The sequence below is a fragment of the Mus caroli genome, unplaced genomic scaffold, assembly GCF_978045245.1.
Source record: "Mus caroli unplaced genomic scaffold, Mus_caroli_1 scaffold_14, whole genome shotgun sequence".
Classification (NCBI taxonomy): Eukaryota; Metazoa; Chordata; class Mammalia; order Rodentia; family Muridae; genus Mus; species Mus caroli.
The window spans coordinates 63437538-63457193 of NW_028227269.1; the positions used below are offsets into that span (position 1 = coordinate 63437538).

The 19656-nt window shown below is 40.7% G+C and overlaps 1 protein-coding gene across 4 annotated transcripts in view; it reads left to right on the plus strand.

Annotated features, from left to right (window-relative positions):
- Positions 1-19656, plus strand: part of Fancm (FA complementation group M) — a 58317-nt gene that overhangs the window by 13417 nt on the left and 25244 nt on the right. For 2 of the 4 annotated variants that reach the window (XM_021179626.3, XM_029484735.2), the window contains exons 5-14: positions 1655-1786; positions 2801-2933; positions 4119-4235; positions 5342-5428; positions 6194-6378; positions 7785-7991; positions 9753-9957; positions 12848-12999; positions 13849-14004; positions 15789-17634. In XM_021179626.3, the coding sequence (XP_021035285.1) occupies positions 1655-1786; positions 2801-2933; positions 4119-4235; positions 5342-5428; positions 6194-6378; positions 7785-7991; positions 9753-9957; positions 12848-12999; positions 13849-14004; positions 15789-17634 (3220 nt within the window). Of the gene's footprint in view, positions 1-1654; positions 1787-2800; positions 2934-4118; positions 4236-5341; positions 5429-6193; positions 6379-7784; positions 7992-9752; positions 9966-12806; positions 13000-13848; positions 14005-15788; positions 17635-19656 lie in introns of those variants that run through there. The other 2 variants (XM_085830391.1, XM_085830392.1) reach the window with 2 other exon arrangements.

The window sequence follows — 19656 nt, forward strand, 5'->3', positions numbered from 1 at the left end:
TTCTTTGTCTAGGGTTGAGGCATCCTTAGCTGATTGTATATTTTTTTAAGTGAACCTTTGGACCACAGTATGAAATACACACATGAATAGATGTATATAAGCAGCATTACAGAAAAACTGTGGCTCTGAATTTTCACAAAGTCAATATATCCTTAATTCAGCCAGAAATTTCTTTTCATTTTTGAGACACGGTCTCTCTGCCTATCCTAGAACTTGCTAAGTAGATCAGGCTGACCTTGGATTCATGGAGATCTGCCTGTTCCTGCCTCTTGGGTGTTGGCAGTAGTTTCTTTAGAATATTTTCTTTTTTAATTTTTTTTAAGGAATTAATTATTTTATGTATGTGAGTACACTGTAGCTGTCTTCAGACACACCAGAAGAGGGTATCAGATCCCTTTACAGATGGTTGTGAGCCACTCTGTGGTTGCTGGGAATTGAACTCAGGTCTTCTGGAAGAGCAGGTAGTGCTCTTAACCACTGAGCCATCTCTGCAGCCCCTAGAATATTTTTATAATAATATTCTTGAACAGAAGTGGCATTCCCCATCAGGTGATGGCAATGTACTGACACTTTGTTGTTGTTTTAACTGGGAGCAGGGGGACAGGGGAGAAAGGGGGCCTAGTGTGGGGTTATTACTGCTCCTAATATATAGAGGCCAGGAAGTGCCTGACATCCTGCAGTGTACAGAATAGGCATCCCATAACAAGGCCCAATTACTTTGTGCCAGAATTGCAGCCATTGAGAAACTGCTAGTGTTTTCTTTTCAAGGCTGTTCTGTCTGTCCTTTGTTCTTAGAATCCTAGGAGAAGAACCATGTGTTTTCAAATCTTCATACTCACTGATTAAGAATGGTTTCCATTCCCCACCCCTACCAAAGTTATCCCACTGAGAGATGAAATAGTTTCCCTTTCCTCAAATTTGGGCTTGTCCTGATTTATAAGTAAGCTAGTAGGCCAGGCATGGTCACACACAGACCTTTTCTCCCAGCTGACAGAGGCAGGTGGATCTCTGTGAGTTCCAGCTTGGTCTACATAATGTTGTTGTGCAAGCCAGGGATACATAGTGAGCATCTGCCTTACAAGTGGGGAGGAAGGGAGGGAAAGAAGGAAAAAGAAAAGAAAGAAATAGGGTTGGGGTGTTGTTCATTGATAGCGTACTTGTTTGTGCCTTTCTATGCAAGACTTTGGGTTCAACCCTAAACTCTGAAAAAGAAAAGAAAAGAAGTAGACATGGCCTTGAATTATAGTTGAATTTATGTTTCTGCCCACTCTTAGGTGGATGGCATCTAGATATAAATGGCAATGCTTTGGAAGTTGGATGTCTTGTGTTTAAAAATTAATTTTATAGTATATTTTATTAAATATAGAACTTCTTTTTTTTCTTCGTTTTGTTTTTGTTTTGTTTTGTTTTTTCCAGACAGGGTTTCTCTGTGTAGCTCTGGCTTTCCTAGAACTCACTTTGTAGACCATGCTGGCCTCGAACTCAGAAATCCACCTGCCTCTGCCTCCCAAGTGCTGGGATTAAAGGCGTGCGCCACCACCACCCAGCTTAAATATAGAACTTTTAACATAACACACACATATGTCATAACATCACTGAATTTTGAAAAAGGACTTAAAAGTAAACTTGAGCTAAATTTCTTTTAAATTTGCAGATTTTGGAAACATTTGCCAGTTCTTTGATTCAAAGAAATGTTTTGATGAAAAGAGACATTCCCAATCTAACAAAATACCAGATAATTCTGGCAAGAGATCAATTTAGGAAAAACCCATCCCCAAATATTGTGGTATGTATTTTTAAATACGTTTTGTTGTAATTAACTAAATATTTATTGAGCGCCTGGTAAAGTCTAAATGGTAATTTCTTAGGTATATATTAATTAAGTTCAGTAACAATTTTTCATACAATTTATTGAAGGTGTGTTGGTCTGCATTTGTTATTCTTGCCCTGGGGAAGCTGAGGTAAGAGGACTGCTATTAGTTCACAAAACAGCTTGGGGTAGAGTGTAAGACTGCATCTCAAACAAAAGGAGTAGGGGAGACAGCAGAGAGAGCAGTAAAAAAAGCACTAGCCACCAAACCTCAGGACCTGAGTTTAGTCATGGAGGGTGTGTGATTCAAGGAGAGTTGTCACACACACACACACACACACACACACACACACACACAGAGAGAGAGAGAGAGAGAGAGAGAGAGAGAGAGAGAGAAATTAACAAAGTATTTGTCCTTCATGAGACCAAGTCTATCCAACTACTTTCCGCTTCCATCCTAGCTCACATATTTGCCTCAGTGCTTGACCTATAGATAATTAATAATGGCTTTGAAAGGGCACATGAACAGCCTATATATTGCAGATAATTTACCTATGAAGAAAAATAATAAATACCAGTTTCCTGTTGATTCCTTTTTTTCTTTTCTTTTTTGTTTTGTTTTGTTTTTGTTTTTTTGTTTTTCGAGACAGGGTTTCTCTGTGTAGCTCTGGCTGTCCTGGAACTCACTTTGTAGACCAGGCTGGCCTCAAACTCAGAAATCCTCCTGCCTCTGCCTCCCAAGTGCTGGGATTAAAGGCCTGCACCACCTCGCCTGGCTTTGATTACTTATTTTAAGGGATGGGCTTTATATAGAAACTACATGATACTTACATGGCCACACCCTGTCATGTGACACTCTGTAGAACTGTCAAGTTATAACCAGTATAGATGGTGATTCTGGTCTTCTGACCCTTACTGTATTACTGTGACAGTGGCATGGAGTTGACATTGTCATTTCTTCTCTGGATAAATTTGACATGTTTCTTGCAGGGAATTCAGCAAGGCATAATTGAAGGGGAGTTTGCCCTCTGCATTAGTTTATATCATGGTTATGAGTTACTGCAGCAAATGGGAATGCGGTCATTGTATTTCTTTCTTTCTGGAATCATGGATGGAACTAAAGGTAAGTTATAGGAAATTATTTCAAAGAAACAATGACGTGTTATTCTGGTTCAAGACATTGAGCCAAAACCAAGGTTTGAATCCACTTAAACTTGTATATTTTTTTTTGCAGTGAAAATATTTTTTTTTTCATGCAAGTATATTCTGGTCACTGTTTCCTTGGTCTTCTCCCAAATCCTCCCCACCTCCCAACCAATCCATCTCTACTTCTTTCTTTCTCTTTAGAAAACAAATAGGCAAAACAACAGCAACAACAACAAAACCAAAACCAGAACAAGAAATTAAAAAAAGAAAGAAACACATATGCACACAGAAAAGCAAAACCCATGAAAACAAAATCAGAAACCATAAAGAATCAGCAGAGACCGTAAAGCAAAAAATACCCAGACAAAGCAATATGAAAGAAAAACCTCCTTAAATACCATTGAGTTCCTTTTGTGTTGATCATTTATTGGTGAGCATGGGGCCTTGTAAGTGTGGGTTGTATAATCCAGCAGTGTCACGACCTAGCAGAGACAGCCAGGCCTCAGTCAAGTCAGCAGAGAGATACTAGGAGAAGTTTTCAGCTGTGCTTCTCCCAACAAAGATCTGCGAAGATGTGAGACTCACAAGCTTTGCACAGATAGCTCTATAAGCAGGCCTAGCTCAGCCACTGGCACTGTCCAGCGAATCCTATTTATTATATCCCTCCAAACATCACATATCCTCCTTGGGTCTTGCCTCAGCACATGCATCCGGTCAGCCCAAATCCACAGAAGCAGCAAGAAACTGCAGAACATCACCAGATGTTTTTTGGTGCGTTTCTTTCTATGGAGTCTTAACAAATTCAGTTCCACTACACGGTGCAAGGTGGACCAATACATGTGTGTCATTCACAAAGAATTCTTCATCATGTGTCTGTTCACATGCTTGCTTTAGCATAGCATCCTCTCTCCTGTGTCTGCTTCAGCTAAGCGTTCCTTCAGGAATCTGCCTTAGTCTTTCACCCGCGTCCACTTCAAAACACCATCCAACACAATGGACTCCAAAGAACCTTCTGTCTACACTTTACCTTGTGAATGTGGAACTAGGCCAGATTATTACGTCCATGTTAAATAGGAGAAGTTTGCCTCCTAGCTAAAGTCTCATTTCTTTTTAATAAGGAGTAACTGTTCTTATTTATGAAACCTTTTCATATCTCCTGAAGGAATGACACGGGCAAAAAATGAGCTCAGCCGAAATGAGGACTTCATGAAGCTGTACACTCACCTGCAGAGTGTGTTTGCACCAGCCAGCGCCAGCGATGCTTCGGCTTTCCAGAGAGGTCTGGTGTTTCAGGGAAAACTGTGGTCTTTTAACTGAGTACAGTGACAGCTGCTTGGGACGCTGAGGAAGGAGGCTTGCTTCAGCCCAAGATTGTAGGCAGCTCCAGCAGCATCAAAGACCCCTTCAGAAAAATAACTACGACTACATATGGTGTTCCTTGTTAAGATGAATGTTGAGACTTTTCCCTGTCTGTGTACATCTGCGTATACATGCTTCTATTTCTATAGCTACAGTCTTGCTAAATGCTAAGTGAGCCAGTGATATTAAAAGTGATGTATACAGATTTATATAAGGCTAATAAACTTTAAATGGCTATATCAGTAGTAGTTACTGGTATTGAAAAGTCTCAGAACTACTCAATATTGAGATGTAGTTTAACTAAAAATATATTTTTTATTCCCTTTTGTTTTGCTGAATCTATCTGAGTTCTCAGAACATTTTCATGAAAATTAAAGGTTTTGTTGCACTTACATGCTATCTAAAGGGTACTTACATTTAGCAGGCAAAAAATAAGGTTTTGTGTTTGGGGCATTTTTTTGAGACAGGACCTTATGTGCTAAGGCTTAGCCTTGAGCACTCTCTGTAACTGAGGCTGGCCTTGAAATCTTAATTCTCCTTCTTCAACCTCCCAAGTGCTGGACTTACAACTGTGTACCACCACAGCCAAGGGAAAAAAATTTAAGTTTTAACGTGTATTTTTTTCTTTGTTTTAGATTTATTTTTATTATGACTACATGTATGTGTGTTTCCGTGTGTGGGGGTAGGGGTGTGGGGGTGGGGTGGGGTGGGGGATGCCTGTGGAGGCCAGAGGAACTGCAGTTACAGTGGTTGTGAGTCGCCTGATGTGAGAGCTAGGAACCAAACCCAGGTCTTCTGCAAGTGCAGTGTGTGCTCTTACCTGCTGAGCCACCAATCCAGTCCTCCCGTGTACTTTCAAAAAGATGTGCTCCTCCACAGTAAGAGAATTGATGTGGGCTGAGCAGGGTGCTACACATCCCTGCAGTCCTGAGGGAGGCGGGCAGGTCTCTGAGTTCAAGACCATATTTTTGGTATGGGACTATATAGGAAAAAATAATTGTTTTTGTTTTTTTTCTTCCTCGTCAGGAAATAAAGAGAAAAAATTTGTCTATAGTCATCCAAAGTTAAAGAAACTGGAAGAAGTTATACTTGAACACTTCAAGTCATGGAATGGTGTGTAACAGTTAGTAGTTTTAAGACAAAGTGTTAACTGGTTAACTGAAAAAAAGTAAAATCCCTAGGGAGGAGGTGGAGCCTAATTACTCTGGATAATGATATTTATAACTTCTGGAGCGTTAGGATAGGTGGGAGCGAAAGAAATAATGGAATTCTAAAACTACGGCTTTACATGAAAAGCTTCCTTTGTGGCAGTATAAGGGAAGTAGAGAACCAACCAGCTCAAGTAGGTTTAGTGATGCTGGGGTTCTAGATCACTGGGAAACACCCAGAGAGGGAGTGGTCTCTCAGCAGCATCTTCTACCTCTTCCTGAGCACTGAGACACAGGCCAGTACCCGGATATAGGCTGCAGTAATCAGCCATTGTGGTGAATAGGAAAGACTAGCAGGTTTGGAGTGGACAGGGTCTGTAGTGAAGATGGAGCAGATTGGTGCGCTCAGTTGGAGCTCTATAGTGCAGGGGAAGTAACATGCATATGCTTGAATTGATGGGTTAGGCAGGTACTGAGCTGATTTCTTGAGCCATGATTTTATGGTAGCCAATGAGAAACAGGGAGCTGAATGTCTTAAGTCTTTTTGAAGTAGGTATTCATGAGTGCATGGTTTCAGGCTTCTGCTTTCCAGTAGGTACTCCTGCAATGCTCTTCCGTTTGGTGTGCAGTCTTAGGCAGTAAGCAGAAGGCTTTGCACATGCTAGGCCATCTACTACCTTCTTAGCTTTAAATGCTTCTTTAAAAACATAGCATATTTCCTGTCCCACAGCTAAAAACACCCCTGAGAAGAAATGCCACGAGAGCAGAGTTATGATCTTCTCTTCATTCCGAGATAGCGTTGAGGAGATTGCAGAAATGCTTTTACAGCACCGGCCAGTTATTAGAGTGATGACCTTTGTTGGCCATGCTTCAGGGAAAAACACTAAAGGTTTTACCCAGAAGGAACAACTGCAGGTAACTAATTATTAATTATGCAGGTAATGAAATAAAAATAGAATGGATTAGCTCTGTTGTAACCCATCTTCTAGTTTGGTTGTCATAGGGCATATCTTTAATGCCAGCACTCAGGAGGCAGAGATGGGGCTAGCCTGAGTTCAGGGCTAGCCTGGTCTACATAGCATATTCTAGGCCATCCAGAGTCTTACATAGTAAGACTGTCTCAAACAAACATACAAATGAACCCTGCAACAACAATAAAAAGATAAGTTTATAATTAATATGCAAGTAAAGATAGGCACGTTTTGAAAGATCAGATGTGTTTTATACAGGTTCTGAAACATTTAGTGATTCATTTATTTTTTGGAGTTTTGACATAACAGGTTTACATAGGCGAGGATGCTTCTGTTTCTTCCTCCAAGCACTAGGGTTTCAGATGTGTCCATTACAGCCGCTTAGTGGTGATTGATTCTGCTCTTACATCTCTAGCATGCAGCCCACGTTTGCCTGTGGGGTGCCAGAGTTCTAGGAGTTCAATTCTACAAACATTTTTATTTTTCATTATGTGTGTGTGTGTGTATACGTACATATGATTCAAATAGAGATCGAAAGGGTGTCAGATCCCTTGGAGCTAGAGTTATAGATGGTTATGAACCTGCTTGATGTGGGTTCTGGGGACCAAACCTGGGTCTTCTACAAGAATAGCAGGTGCTTTTAATTGTTGATCCATCTCTACCGCCCTTATTTTAACCTTACATTGTGTGTAGACTCACACATGTCACAGCATTCGCGTAGAGATCAGTTGTTCTCCTCTTCTCCCTCCCAGAGGTCACACTCAGGTAGTGAGGCTTGCTGGCAAGTGTTCTTACATGCTGAGCTGGCTTGGAGACCTGAGGCATTCTTTCTGATTTTCTTATCTATTTAGAGACTGGGTCTCACTTTGTAGCCCTAGCTGGTCTGCAACTCAGACTCATCTGCCTCCTGGATGCTAGGATTTAAAGTGCGCATGGCCATTCCAGTACTGACCATTCTTAGTTCAGCTATGCAGAATCATACATTTAGTTCTAAGGTACAGATAAATAGGAGGAATTGACCCCAGGCTTTTTCCCTGCCCTCTTCTCCTCTCAGTGATGCAAAAAGTAAAACTAAGCTTCCTTGTAGAGAAACGAAGTTATTACCAGAGTGACTTGGCTTCATAGTCATTATTAAAACAAAGGAATTAGGACTGTTCTTTCCATTTTATCAGCACTGTTTTGGCTTATTTTGTCATTTTATGGCATCCTGTGTTCCCCACCCCCATGGGATGTTCTGAACGCTTTAAAATCTGATTTCACCTTTTCAAGATGAATGTGGAAAAATGCAAACTCTGCAAATCCGTGATATTTCCGTGAAGTGATTTGATTTTTGTGTTGTTTGTGTTTGAGGTGGTGAGACAGTTCCGAGACGGTGGCTATAACACCCTGGTTTCCACCTGTGTCGGAGAAGAAGGTTTGGATATAGGGGAAGTGGATCTTATAATATGCTTTGATGCCCAGAAGAGCCCAATCCGCCTCATCCAGCGCATGGGTAGAACTGGCCGCAAACGGCAAGGCAGGATTGTCGTTATCCTCGCTGAAGGACGGGAAGAGCGTGTAAGTGGATTGTGTAAGCCTGACTGGCATCGAAATTTGAGAGACAACCCAAGAACAGTCTTCTAGCATCCAGAACCCAAGCACTCCGAGCAAATGCGCCTACATTGTTATGAGATTCTTAGTTTGTCTTGATTATAAGGAAGAATTCTTGGCAGAATTCACTTTCCTAATTTTTTCTTATTTGAGGAAACACATTTTGGTACTTCATTATAACTCAAGTATCCTACGATATAACAACTAATATGTATTCTTTTCCCACTTTTCTTTTAATGACAGCATCTCATGTATCCCAGGCTGGTTTGAACTCACTTTATGATGGCCAAGGAGGACCAAGAACTTGTGATCTTCTGGCCTCATTTCTTTTTTGTTTTGTTTTTTTTTCCAGACAGGGTTTCTCTGGCCCTGGCTGTCCTGTAACTCACTTTGTAGACCAGGCTGGCCTTGAACTCAGAAATCCGCCTGCCTCTGCCTTCCGAGTGGAGGAATTAAAGGCGTGCGCCATCACGCCTGGCCTGGCCTTTATTTCTTAAGTACTATTTAAATTAAATCTGTGTATCAGTGCTGCTACAATTCCTGTATGTTGGGCAAGCACTTCACCCAGCCAGCTATGTATGCAGCCCCTCCCTGTACTCTACATCCGTACGCTTAGATTGTTTTCCTTTAACAGTATTTTTGAATCTTACATAATTAGCTAAATAAATTTATGAAAAGCTAACCTTAGCATGCACCGGAGCTGACACACTGTATGTAAAACCTAATGTATAGATAGATGTTCTAGGTCTTCCCTGAGGTGTGCTGGTGCCTCATCTATTTGAAAAGGAACTTGAACTATACTAATATTCTCTATAGTCATGGGTACCAGAACTTTCTAAATATGATATTACACTTTTTACACTATTACAGTAAAATACTGACCAGTTTTATAACACATTGGGACAAATTCAGGAAGTAAATACACAATGTCACATTATACAGTCTCCCAACATCTCTAATAGTTTTTAGAAACTGATTTGAAATGTTTTATTTACCCTTCAATTCAACCTGAAAAATGAATTCCATTCAGTAAGACTGTTCATATGATTATAATATGTGTTACCCATAAAATGATCCTAATGTAATGTTTACATGTAAAATAATGGATCTACATTCTGATTTTATTGCCTAGCCAGACCGCTTAACATCTTTATCCAGATATGTGTTTTCTGATCTGTGAAATGGTAATAAAGTCTCATACTTAATGAGGACTTCATGTGTACTGTGCAGCATTTCAAGTGCTCTAGATTGTCTGTACCATCCAATCCAGCTCATGCCAAAAAGTGTTCATGTTTTGGAGACAGTGAAGAAAGTGGAAACGCAGACAGATGAACAAGCTGAACTGAAGGCTTCATTGCCTCTCCTGTAAATCTCCCCTGCACCAAATATAACCTTATACGTAGGTTCAAATGTCGGCCATATCAAAAGCAATAAGCCAATAAAAATAAATCGTTCCATGAGAGTCTCACATATATGTATGTATTTTTCCTTTTTACAAATAGTTTTAAGTTAAGCTTTTTAAAATGACTTTCCTCAAGAATCTAAGTTAGGGATCTGTTTTCACATTCAAGACTATAGGAATTCTGTTCTGCAGTACTTAAGTGAATCAAAGTATAATTTTATGTTTAAAATAAACATTAATTTACATATCTTAGACATACTGCTTATTATAGCTAAATGATTACTACAAAAACAATGAAAACATTATATTTTGTGTTTGTTTTGCAGACATATAATCAGAGTCAGTCCAACAAAAAAAATATTTATAAAGCCATTTCAGGTAACAGACAAGTGCTGCATTTATACCAAGGAAGTCCACGAATGGTTCCTGATAAAATCAATCCTGAATTACACAAAATGTATATCACACATGGTGTCTATGAACCAGAGAAGGCTCGGAGTGTACAGCGGAGGTCGTTTTCCTCAAGGGGTGGTAAGTAAAACTTGTACACTTGACACATTCTTCACTCCCTCCTGTTTTGGGTATGCCCTGTTTTTGTTTTACAGTTTAGGTCTTTCCTTTCCATTTGTACATCTACTGAGCCAGGGATTCCTGGGGCATGGGCTCCAGCAGCTCAGGCTCTGTTCTGTTCTCACAAAGTGCTTCCCTGGACTGAACAGGCTGGAGCCTCAAATGAACTCAGGAGCCTTCCCTTTGACTTTGATTCTTTCCTGATCCTTTCCTTCTCCCACTTCAGGAAGACATCTTGATTCTTACAGTGCCTACCATGCTCACTGTGCACGTCCCTTCTTGTCCTTAACATGCTGGTTTACAACACGGCCAGCTGCAGCTGAGTATTGTACATGCTCCATTCTACCATGGTAACAGTTGGGGATTCCTTTATGAAAAGTACCGAATCCCATAATATCTGTGGAGTCAATCTTGTAGATTTACATGTATGTGACCAAAGAAACAACTCTGTTTTCTAAAAGGTTTGGAGAGCTTGCATCAGCGCCTCTCCTCTTTCCCACTGTTTTGTTGTTTTGGAGAATTAATAGAAGATGTTGGCTCCTGAAAGAAACAGAGCACTCCCATCCTCCTCTCCCTCTTCCTTTCCTCCTCTCCTTCCTCTTTTCATCCTCTCCCTCCTCCTTTCCTCCTCTCCCTCCTCTTTTCATCCTCTCCCTCCTCCCTTTCTTCCTCTTCCTCCTCCTCCCCCTCCTTCTGTCTCTTCTGATCATCATATTGTTTTGGTTATTCAAGACACAGTTTCTCTTTGTCACTCTAGCTGTTCTAGAACTTGATCTGTAGACCAGGCTGGCCTCAAACTCAAGAGATCTGCCTGTCTCTGCCTCCTGAATGCTGGGATTAAAGGTGTGCGCCACCACTGTTTGGCCCATAACCTATCTTTATACAGTGTTTTTTCTTTGAAAAGCTCAGTCTATGTTATAAGATGTTTTGAGTCTTACAAAAGACAAGAAATTATTGATGTGACAAGGAGAAGATACTGGTGACGTGGAGTGCCAGATACTCCACTGGGAACTGAAAGTTTAAAAATACCTGCTGCAGACTAAGACTTAGATTGTGTGTACATTCACACTGTCTGCTGCATAGCAAAGGAAGAGGGCAGTTCCCCCCCCCCCCCCCACATGTACACCAGGCAGATACTGCCCTTTCCATGCATGTGCCCAGGACTACCTCACCTTCATATAGAAGGACACCACCATAGTCTACACAGCCTTTCCTCGTTCACCTGGTAGTTCACAGCCATTTGTACTGTGTTATATTTGGAAGCCAGCCTGGGCTGTATAGTGGATTCCAGGTCAGTTTTGAGGTTCTCTTAAAAATAAAACAAAGTGCCGGGTGTGGTGGCGCACACCTTTAATCCCAGCACTCGGGAGGCAGAGGCAGGCAGAGGCAGGCGGATTTCTGAGTTGGAGGCCAGCCTGGTCTACAGAGTGAGTTCCAGGACAGCCAGGGCTACACAGAGAAACCCTGTCTCAAAAAACCAAAAATAGGGCTGGTGAGATGGCTCAGTGGGTAAGAGCACCCGACTGCTCTTCCGAAGGTCAGGAGTTCAAGTCCCAGCAACCACATGGTGGCTCACAACCATCCATAACGAGATCTGACTCCCTCTTCTGGAGTGTCTGAAGACAGCTACAGTGTACTTACATAAAATCAATAAATAAATCTTTAAAAAAAAAACAAAAATAAAAAATAAAAAAAATAAAAGTTAAAATAAAACAAAGCAAAATTGATAAAGTATTTGCTAGTGTACATTTCCTACTTTCCTCTCAATTCTGACTATTTCAGTGCCTGTGACTCCCCTTTCCAAAATTATGACTGTGTTTTATGCAGTTTTTCATAAAATGTCATCCATGCACACTAATATGTAATTCATCAAGGTATAGAGTCTTAAAGTTTTTTTTAAGTAACTGAAACATTGGAGTTCCTTCCTGTTTAAAAAGCTGGAGACATGGCTCAGTGGCTGAGAACACTAGCTGCAGTTCCAGGGTACCTGGCTTCTATTCTAAGCACCCACATGGTGACTCACAACTGTCTGTAACTCCCTGTCCCTGGGGGTCCAGTGCCCTTTTCTGGCCTCCTCTAGAACTGCACACATGTGGTGCACAGATATACATGCTGTGGGGCAGTGAAGTATGCATGTAGCCAAAAACACCCATACACATAAAAAGAAATCAAAATATCTTTAAAAATTAGAATAAGTAAGAGAGCCCCTAAGATCATTTACTTAAAGCTTTTAATTTTACAGATGGGAAAACATTTTCAGAAAAGTTGTTTTTCTAAAACTTCCTGCACAGTATTTAGGAATAGTGCAAACCAAAGTTTCTGAGTTCCTATGTTAGTAACCTTTGAGGATTTTTTTTGCCCGAGTCGGACCACAGTTCTGCCTTACACTCTCTCCTGTCTTGTATTTTTCTTCTCCTATCTGTCCCCTACCAAAAACATAAGCCTAAACGCCCCTTGGTCCTCAGTGTTATTCTCCCTGTCCTGAGGCTTCAGCTGACCATGCTGATAGTGCTATGCTGGTGCTAGTTTTCATGTGTAAGTCAGTGTAACTCAGTTTCACAACAGATTTTACATGAGTGTCCAAAAGAAGCAGACACCTAGCTCTCTGTTCCACTAATGAACCCACTGCTAAGGTTAGCTCTTATATGGAAAATACCCTTTCAAAGAGGCCAGAGAAGCTTAGGGAGTAATAGAATGGTGTGACTAGTTCTAGTTTCCAGAAATGGGATCTTGGTATAGCAAAACCGGAAGAAAATAGATGAAGCAGATAGGGTTTAGGAAGTACTATGTATTTTGTGTTTGTCTTGCAGGTTACTTTAAACCTCTTCCCAACTATTATTTCAACTTCCAGGAATAAAAGGTAGTAATTCGAATAAAGATGGGCTGTTATCAGAAGAAGAATTTAACCTATGGAGCAGCCTCTATAGGTTAGGAGACAGTGACCAGGTTAAAGGCGTGGCATTGCCTCAGTCTCACTTCCCATCTTTACAGGAGGACAGAGTGGTGAGTTGGCTGTGTGCAGTGGGGTTGGCAGCAATATTACATGCTGGTGATTGGAATGTCAATTCACTTAAAGTAATGGTCGTTTAAAAGGGAATCACCAAAGTCAAACCTTTAAGGATTCCTCTTTCTCTTCATTTGCTTTCACATAACTGTCTTTTATGTAGGTGGTAGTTTGATTTCCTAACATTACTCAGTCATCATCACCCTGCAGAATGGCACAGTGTGTTCTGCTGTTTCCCTGCTGTGCTTTAGACCCTCTGTATGGTACTAGCATGAGTTACATTGCCCTGGGTGCCTTTGTGCAAACTGGTTTGTCGTTTTGAAACTTTAGTCAAGACTTTAAGTTGTATTCTAGTTACTTAGATGAACAAACTTGGTGAGTCTAGCTAACAGTGGAGAGAACTGCTCCAGGTTTAGTGTACTATGAGAGAGCTGGAAGAAGATGCCCAGGGGTGGTTTCTGAATCTGGCTATGGAGGTGGGTTTTGATCACCAGCAGGGAGAATGACAAGGCAGTGGGCAGGAAGACTTGTGATCACTTTATCAGGGACCAGTGGATGCCACCCCATTCTATGGTGGGATCTAGCAAAGTAGTGATTTTAAAACCAAACGTTCTTTTCAAATATTTGCTCATGGCATGCTTTGTAGAACTTCAGATGGTTAATTTTAAATATAATTTAAAAAGCAACCTTATAATTTATAAAATTATTTTCCTGTTTTTCCCTTGAGGGTTTTAGTTGAGAGTGCCTATGTGAATTTAAGTGGTTTTCATTAAGTTTGTTATTTGTAACAAAGCATGTCTTTAAAATTGGCTTGTGAAGTCTCATTTCTCATTATTTTTTAAATGAAGATTCAAGACTCAACTACTAGAATTCACCAACTCTCTCTCTCTGAATGGAGTGTCTGGCAAGATCATCCGCTTCCTACACATCTAGTTGACCATTCGGATCGTTGCCACCATTTTATAAGCATTATGCAAATGATAGAAGCAATGAGACGCGAAGAGGTACAGATTCTAACAGCTCTCTCCTCATTCCCAAATCCTTCTCTAATCCTTTCTCTTCCTGTCTTCCTCCCTCTGTCAGGTTTTAGAGGCAGGGTCTTGTTATGTAGCTGAAACTCTGGATGAACTGCTTCAGTGTCCTGAGGGCTGGCATTAGAGGCCCATGCTACCACTCCTGGACGTGTGGCTATGGCTGTCTCTTGCTTGTGTACTAATGGAACTAGAAACTAGAGTGCTTAGCATTTCCTGATTTCTTCTTTCTCCTCTTCCTGCTCTTAGTTTGGTGTGTATGTGAGTGTGTCTGTGTATGTGGTGTGAGTGTGTGTGTGTGCATGCGCGAGTGCGTACGTGTGATATGAGTGTGTGTGTCTGTGATTGTGTCTATGTAGGCTGCTTTGACTTCCATATGTAGCCAAGAATGGCCTAGAACTTCTAAACCGCTGGGGTTACAAGACCACACCTCTATGTTTCTTATCTGGGTCCTGGGAATATAGCCCAAGGCTTCTTGTGTGCTAAGCAAGCACTCTACCATACCAGCAGAGCTACATTCCCAGCCCTTAACCTTAAGTAGAAATTTGAAGTCATTTGTTACAAGAAACAAAATTATTTATTAAAATTAATTATAGCTACAGATATTTTTTGTGTAGTGCCTTACTACTCAGTAAAGGACTAACTTTCTGCCTTAAAAGAAATAGAGTTCATTAAGTGAGAAGAACATTATCTAAATACCATGTTACAGTACAACTCTAAATGGCTGAGTGATTTATAAAGCCACTTCAAGGTTCTTGTTACAGGAGCTAGAGAAGGTTCAGTGGTTAAGAGTTGAAAACCTTATTTTGGTTCCCAACACCCACATTGACCGTCACAGCTGCCTGTAGCTCCAGCTCCTGGAGATCAATCCAATAACTTCTATAGACTGTGGCATTTGCCCTCATACCCATACATACAATAAAGTAACTTTTGCAATTAAAAATAATAAAGAGTAAGATCTTTTGAAATATCCAAAAGATTCTAGATACATTGAGATTTTTGATTTCTTTCTTTTCTTTTTTTTTTTTAATTTCAAGACAGGGTTTCTTTGTGTAATTCTGGCTGTCCTGGCACTCACTTTGTAGACCAGGCTGACCTCGAATTCAGAAATCCGCCTGCCTCTGCCTCCCAAGTGCTGGGATTAAAGGCGTGCACCACCACCGCCCGGTTTGGTTGGAATTTCTAAAACCTTCTTAGTTGATATTTTTGCTTAAAAATGGAATCATATCCGAAGATTTGATGTTTCTTGGGGGGACTCAGAAACTGGTTGTTTTTATTTGTTTTTTTGTTTTTTCAGGTTGTGGTTCATGCCTGTAACCCCAGCACCCCAGAGATAGAAGCAAAAGGATATGTTAGCTTGAGCTTCAAGCCAAGACCATGTTTCAGAAAGCAAAGCAGGCAAACAAACAAGGCTTCTCTTGGTTTACTATTGAGAATTTAAATTTACTATATGTATATTTTTTAGGAAATTAATTTCTTAGTTAAATGCTAGCTATCCAGAACCTTACATACTAATTGAAGCTGTTCTGTAAAGGACTAGCCATTATGGTGGCTCTGTGCCTTGAGATTAAAAAGTAGCCAGTGATTTCAGAGTGTTGGCATTTACTTTTTTTTTTTCTTGATTTGTTAGAATTTGGGGAATTTCAAACAATCATGTGAGTGATACAGTTTTTTAGAAAAATAGTACGAAGTGAAACTCATTTCTTAGAATTGGCTTATTTTGTTTTTCTGACTTTCTGCTCTTTCTTGTTTTGTAGGATGAATGCAGCTACGAGTTGAAAATTAGACCTTTTCTACAAATGGAAGATGTCTGCTCAAAATATCACGCTCCTAGGAATGGATATAATAATGTAGCCAGTGTCGCCAGTAGTGCTAACAAGAAGTCTTCATCTAGACCGAGTGTAGCTGCAGGAGGCTCCTTGTCAGTGATAGAGTCTGAGGAAGAGCGTGCTGACACTGTTAAACAAAGGGACTCTAAATGGACCAAAATTACTTCTCTAAGGGGAAAACCTTGTAGAGCAGGAAGAAAAGGCCAGACTTGTGAGCACAGTGAGGATGAGGATGCAGATTCTTCAGACACTGAGAGACAGTCTCCTGCCAAAGCTGTTTCCCAGGTAGACCCACCCAGTGGTGAAAGGATGGCAGATGTAGGTGGAATCTCCATCCTGGGTGCTGTCACTGAAGATGATAACCATCCAGGAACATTACAAATGGAGTGTCAGGTCACAAATAAATCAGGTGCCAGGTACTCATTAGATTCTGGTTATAGTAGTTTCAGTGATGAGAAATCTGTATCATCAAGTTTGTTTCTTCCATTGGAAGAAGAGCTGTACACCGATAGAGCCGCTGAGCAGTTTTATAATTGTCGGCCCATGACAGAAGATGTACTAGCTAATGTGGAGAGATTTTTATCCCGTTCTCCCCCGTCTCTCAGTGGACTCTCAGACTTGGTATATGATGTTACTCGGGGTTTTAGACTTGATAATGCATCCTGCTCACCCTACCCAGAGCATGAACACAGTCCTAGACCTGTTTCTCCAGCATCACACTCTGCTGGGAAGTCTCAACAAAACTTAGAATTGAATTCAGCTAAATGTATTAGTCATCCTACTGAAAAAGATTGTCTCCCTGGCACCACTCATAAGATGGTTTCTGATCAGCCCTCCTGTGACTCTGATAGTGAAGGCCATAATATTAAATCTCAGAATTCAGGATCTAACAGTTGTGCTCAAATACAAGCAGACCTTGAAAATAATTTCGTTGACAAGAACAGCCATGATGATAGTGAACCCCCAGTATTGTTCACTGATGAAGATGAGAGCTTACTATTATTTGAAGATGATTTGAAGAATATTGAAGATGGTACTGAAGAGTTAAATAGGGCTAGCCTTCCTCCCTTCAACAGTATTAGTCAGCCCCTCTGTGTGTCAGATAAAACTCTCGCAAGTGAAATGCCTCCAGTCTCTCACTTCTTAATTTCCGATGAACTGTTGTTAGATGATGATTCTGAACCTGAAGACCACATCATCTGTGATGCCAAGAGTTGGAAATGTCATGAAGGTGTGGAGGATGGACAAGAAGAGCTGAAGACTGATAGACAGACTTTTGATTGCTCTGCAGACTTATTTTCTGTTACCTTTGACTTAGGATTTTGTAGTTCGGGGTCAGATGATGAAATCCCAGCAGGTGCATCTGATAGGACTCACACCCTGGGAGCGGCCAATGTGTCTGGAAGGCATTCTGATAAGGAGATAAAGGATGCCGGTGTCGATTCAGGTCCACTGGGTGGAGCCATATCACCAATCCCAACTGAAACAGCGCAGTGGTCCCCTTGGGCACAGAACAAGGAAGATGCTTCTTTCCACTTTGCCCCATCCTCGCCAGTGAAGCAGAGAGTCATGAGTACACCGCTTTCTAAGTCACACACGAGTTCCAAGACAGGAGCACACATGCTCAAGACACTAGACTCTACCAAGGAGAAAGCAGGTGGACAGGGTTTCAAAATGGCATTGAACCCAAGACTGGGCAATCTAGGAATTTCTGTAGAAGAGACCAAGAGCAGCAATCAGCTCTTTGTGCATCAGTCCCCTCGGCGCACTGAAGGTAAGAAAGATTCTGTCTCTGAAGTGCATGACTTTCTGGGAAATGCGGTCCAAAAGTAAGTCTACTACTCCAAAACTAATTTTTCTCAGTATATGTAGCAAATTAGATAATTACATATGTATCACTTCTTAAGTTGATGCTACTGCTGGGAGATTTGAATTTGTATGCCATAGGAATGTTTTATGCTATTTACTGTCAAATACACAAAGAAGTGTGAGATTTGGCCCAATTACTTGTTTGTGAAACACATGTAAGACATTTGGAAAATGCCAGTAAAGTGTAGCAATAACTGCCAAGATACTGGCTGTTTAAGACGTTGAGAAGGCGGTGAAAAGATAATTGAGTTTGATTAGAACAGGAAGGATGCCTGGGTATTGTTGACTTTCAGCCTGGTTCCTCGAGGCTGTGCACATAATTTAGGTGTGGGAAGTAACAAGGAATTGAGGTGTTAAAGCTAATGAGACAAAGGAAGGCTTGAGGGGCTGGAGTGCTTATATAATATTTAGAAGGCCAATATCAGACCACAAGATCAAGAAAACAGCATCTCAGAGTAGCTTTCAATTTGAGTTCCCCCTGTGTGTGTCTACCTCTCAAATTCTGGGTTTACAGGCATACATTACCATGCTTGTTAAATAACATTTAACTTTTAACACATAGCTTAGGGACTGCTCTGACATTCCTCCCCACTAGTGACTGTGATTCTCACTAGGTAGCTCTCAACCATAAGGGGTCATGACCCCTTTGGTGTGCTAAATTGACCCTTTCATAGGAGTCTCTGAAGACCATGAGAAAACAGAGATGTTTATATTATGATTCATAACTATAACAAAATTGCAGTTATGAAATAACAGCAAAAGTAATTATGATTAAAGGTCACTAAAACATGGGGAATTGTATTAAAGGGCAGCAGCATTGAGAAGGTGGAGAGCCCCTGAGTTATATGGTCCCTTGGAGCCTTTGATTCCTGTTTAATAACATCTTTATTACACCTCATTGATAGGTGCAGTCATTTTTCTAGCTTTGTATTATCTAAACTAAAACTGCTCCTTGCCTTTTATTTAACTATTGTTTACATACAATATGATGAACAGCATATAGATAAAAGAATGATTAATAAGGGAATCTGTAGCTAGTACTTTTTGCTTCACCTAATTAAAAGAGGTTTTAATATATTTTTTTTTTTACCATTCTGTATGTTTGGTGTGGGAGGAGGGTTCCTTTAAACGCCACTGAGGCAATTAAAAAATAAGCTTCCTGAAATAATGATTGCTGTAGCTAAGTGATTTGTTTCACTCTGGCTTCATTAGAAAATAATGAAGAAAGAACAGTTGGAATATATAATGTTCAGCGTCTCACTCAATATTACCAGTGTCTTAGCTGAGTGGTGTTAGAGTCAGAGCATGGGCAGGCTCCATCCACCAGGCTGCTTCAGGAGGTGTTGGCCATGAAATACACAGGAATCTATGTGCCCATGCCTAGCCTGCCACTGGGAGGTCCTGCATTAGGTTCTGGGCCTGTGACTAATCTCCATGTTTTCCAGGATATAGTTCAGTGACTTTGTGTGACATAATGTCGGACTGTAGGTTCATCCCCAACACTGCAGATGTACACATGGGCATATAAAGACCTCAACTCTAACTTGGTGCATTTGGTTTTTTTGGTTTTTTTTTTTGTTTTTTTTGTTTTTTTGTTTTTTTGAGACTGGGTTTCTCTGTATAGCCCTGGCTGTCCTGGAACTCACTCTGTAGACCAGGCTGGCCTCGAACTCAGAAATCCGCCTGCCTTTGCCTCCCGAGTGCTGGCTTGTTTTGTTTTGTTTTTTAACTCAGTGCATTTCTGCTAATACAACCCTGAAAAATCTTAAGCAATCATCAGGAATGGATTTCTGGTGGATATTCTCTGAGAGCGCTTCATCACATTCCCTGTTCACAAATCCTATGAACAAAAGCCCCGTTCTCTACTTTGGCATTCTGCTGAGATACTGGAAGATAATTTTTTTTTCTTTTTTTTTTTTTGGTTTTT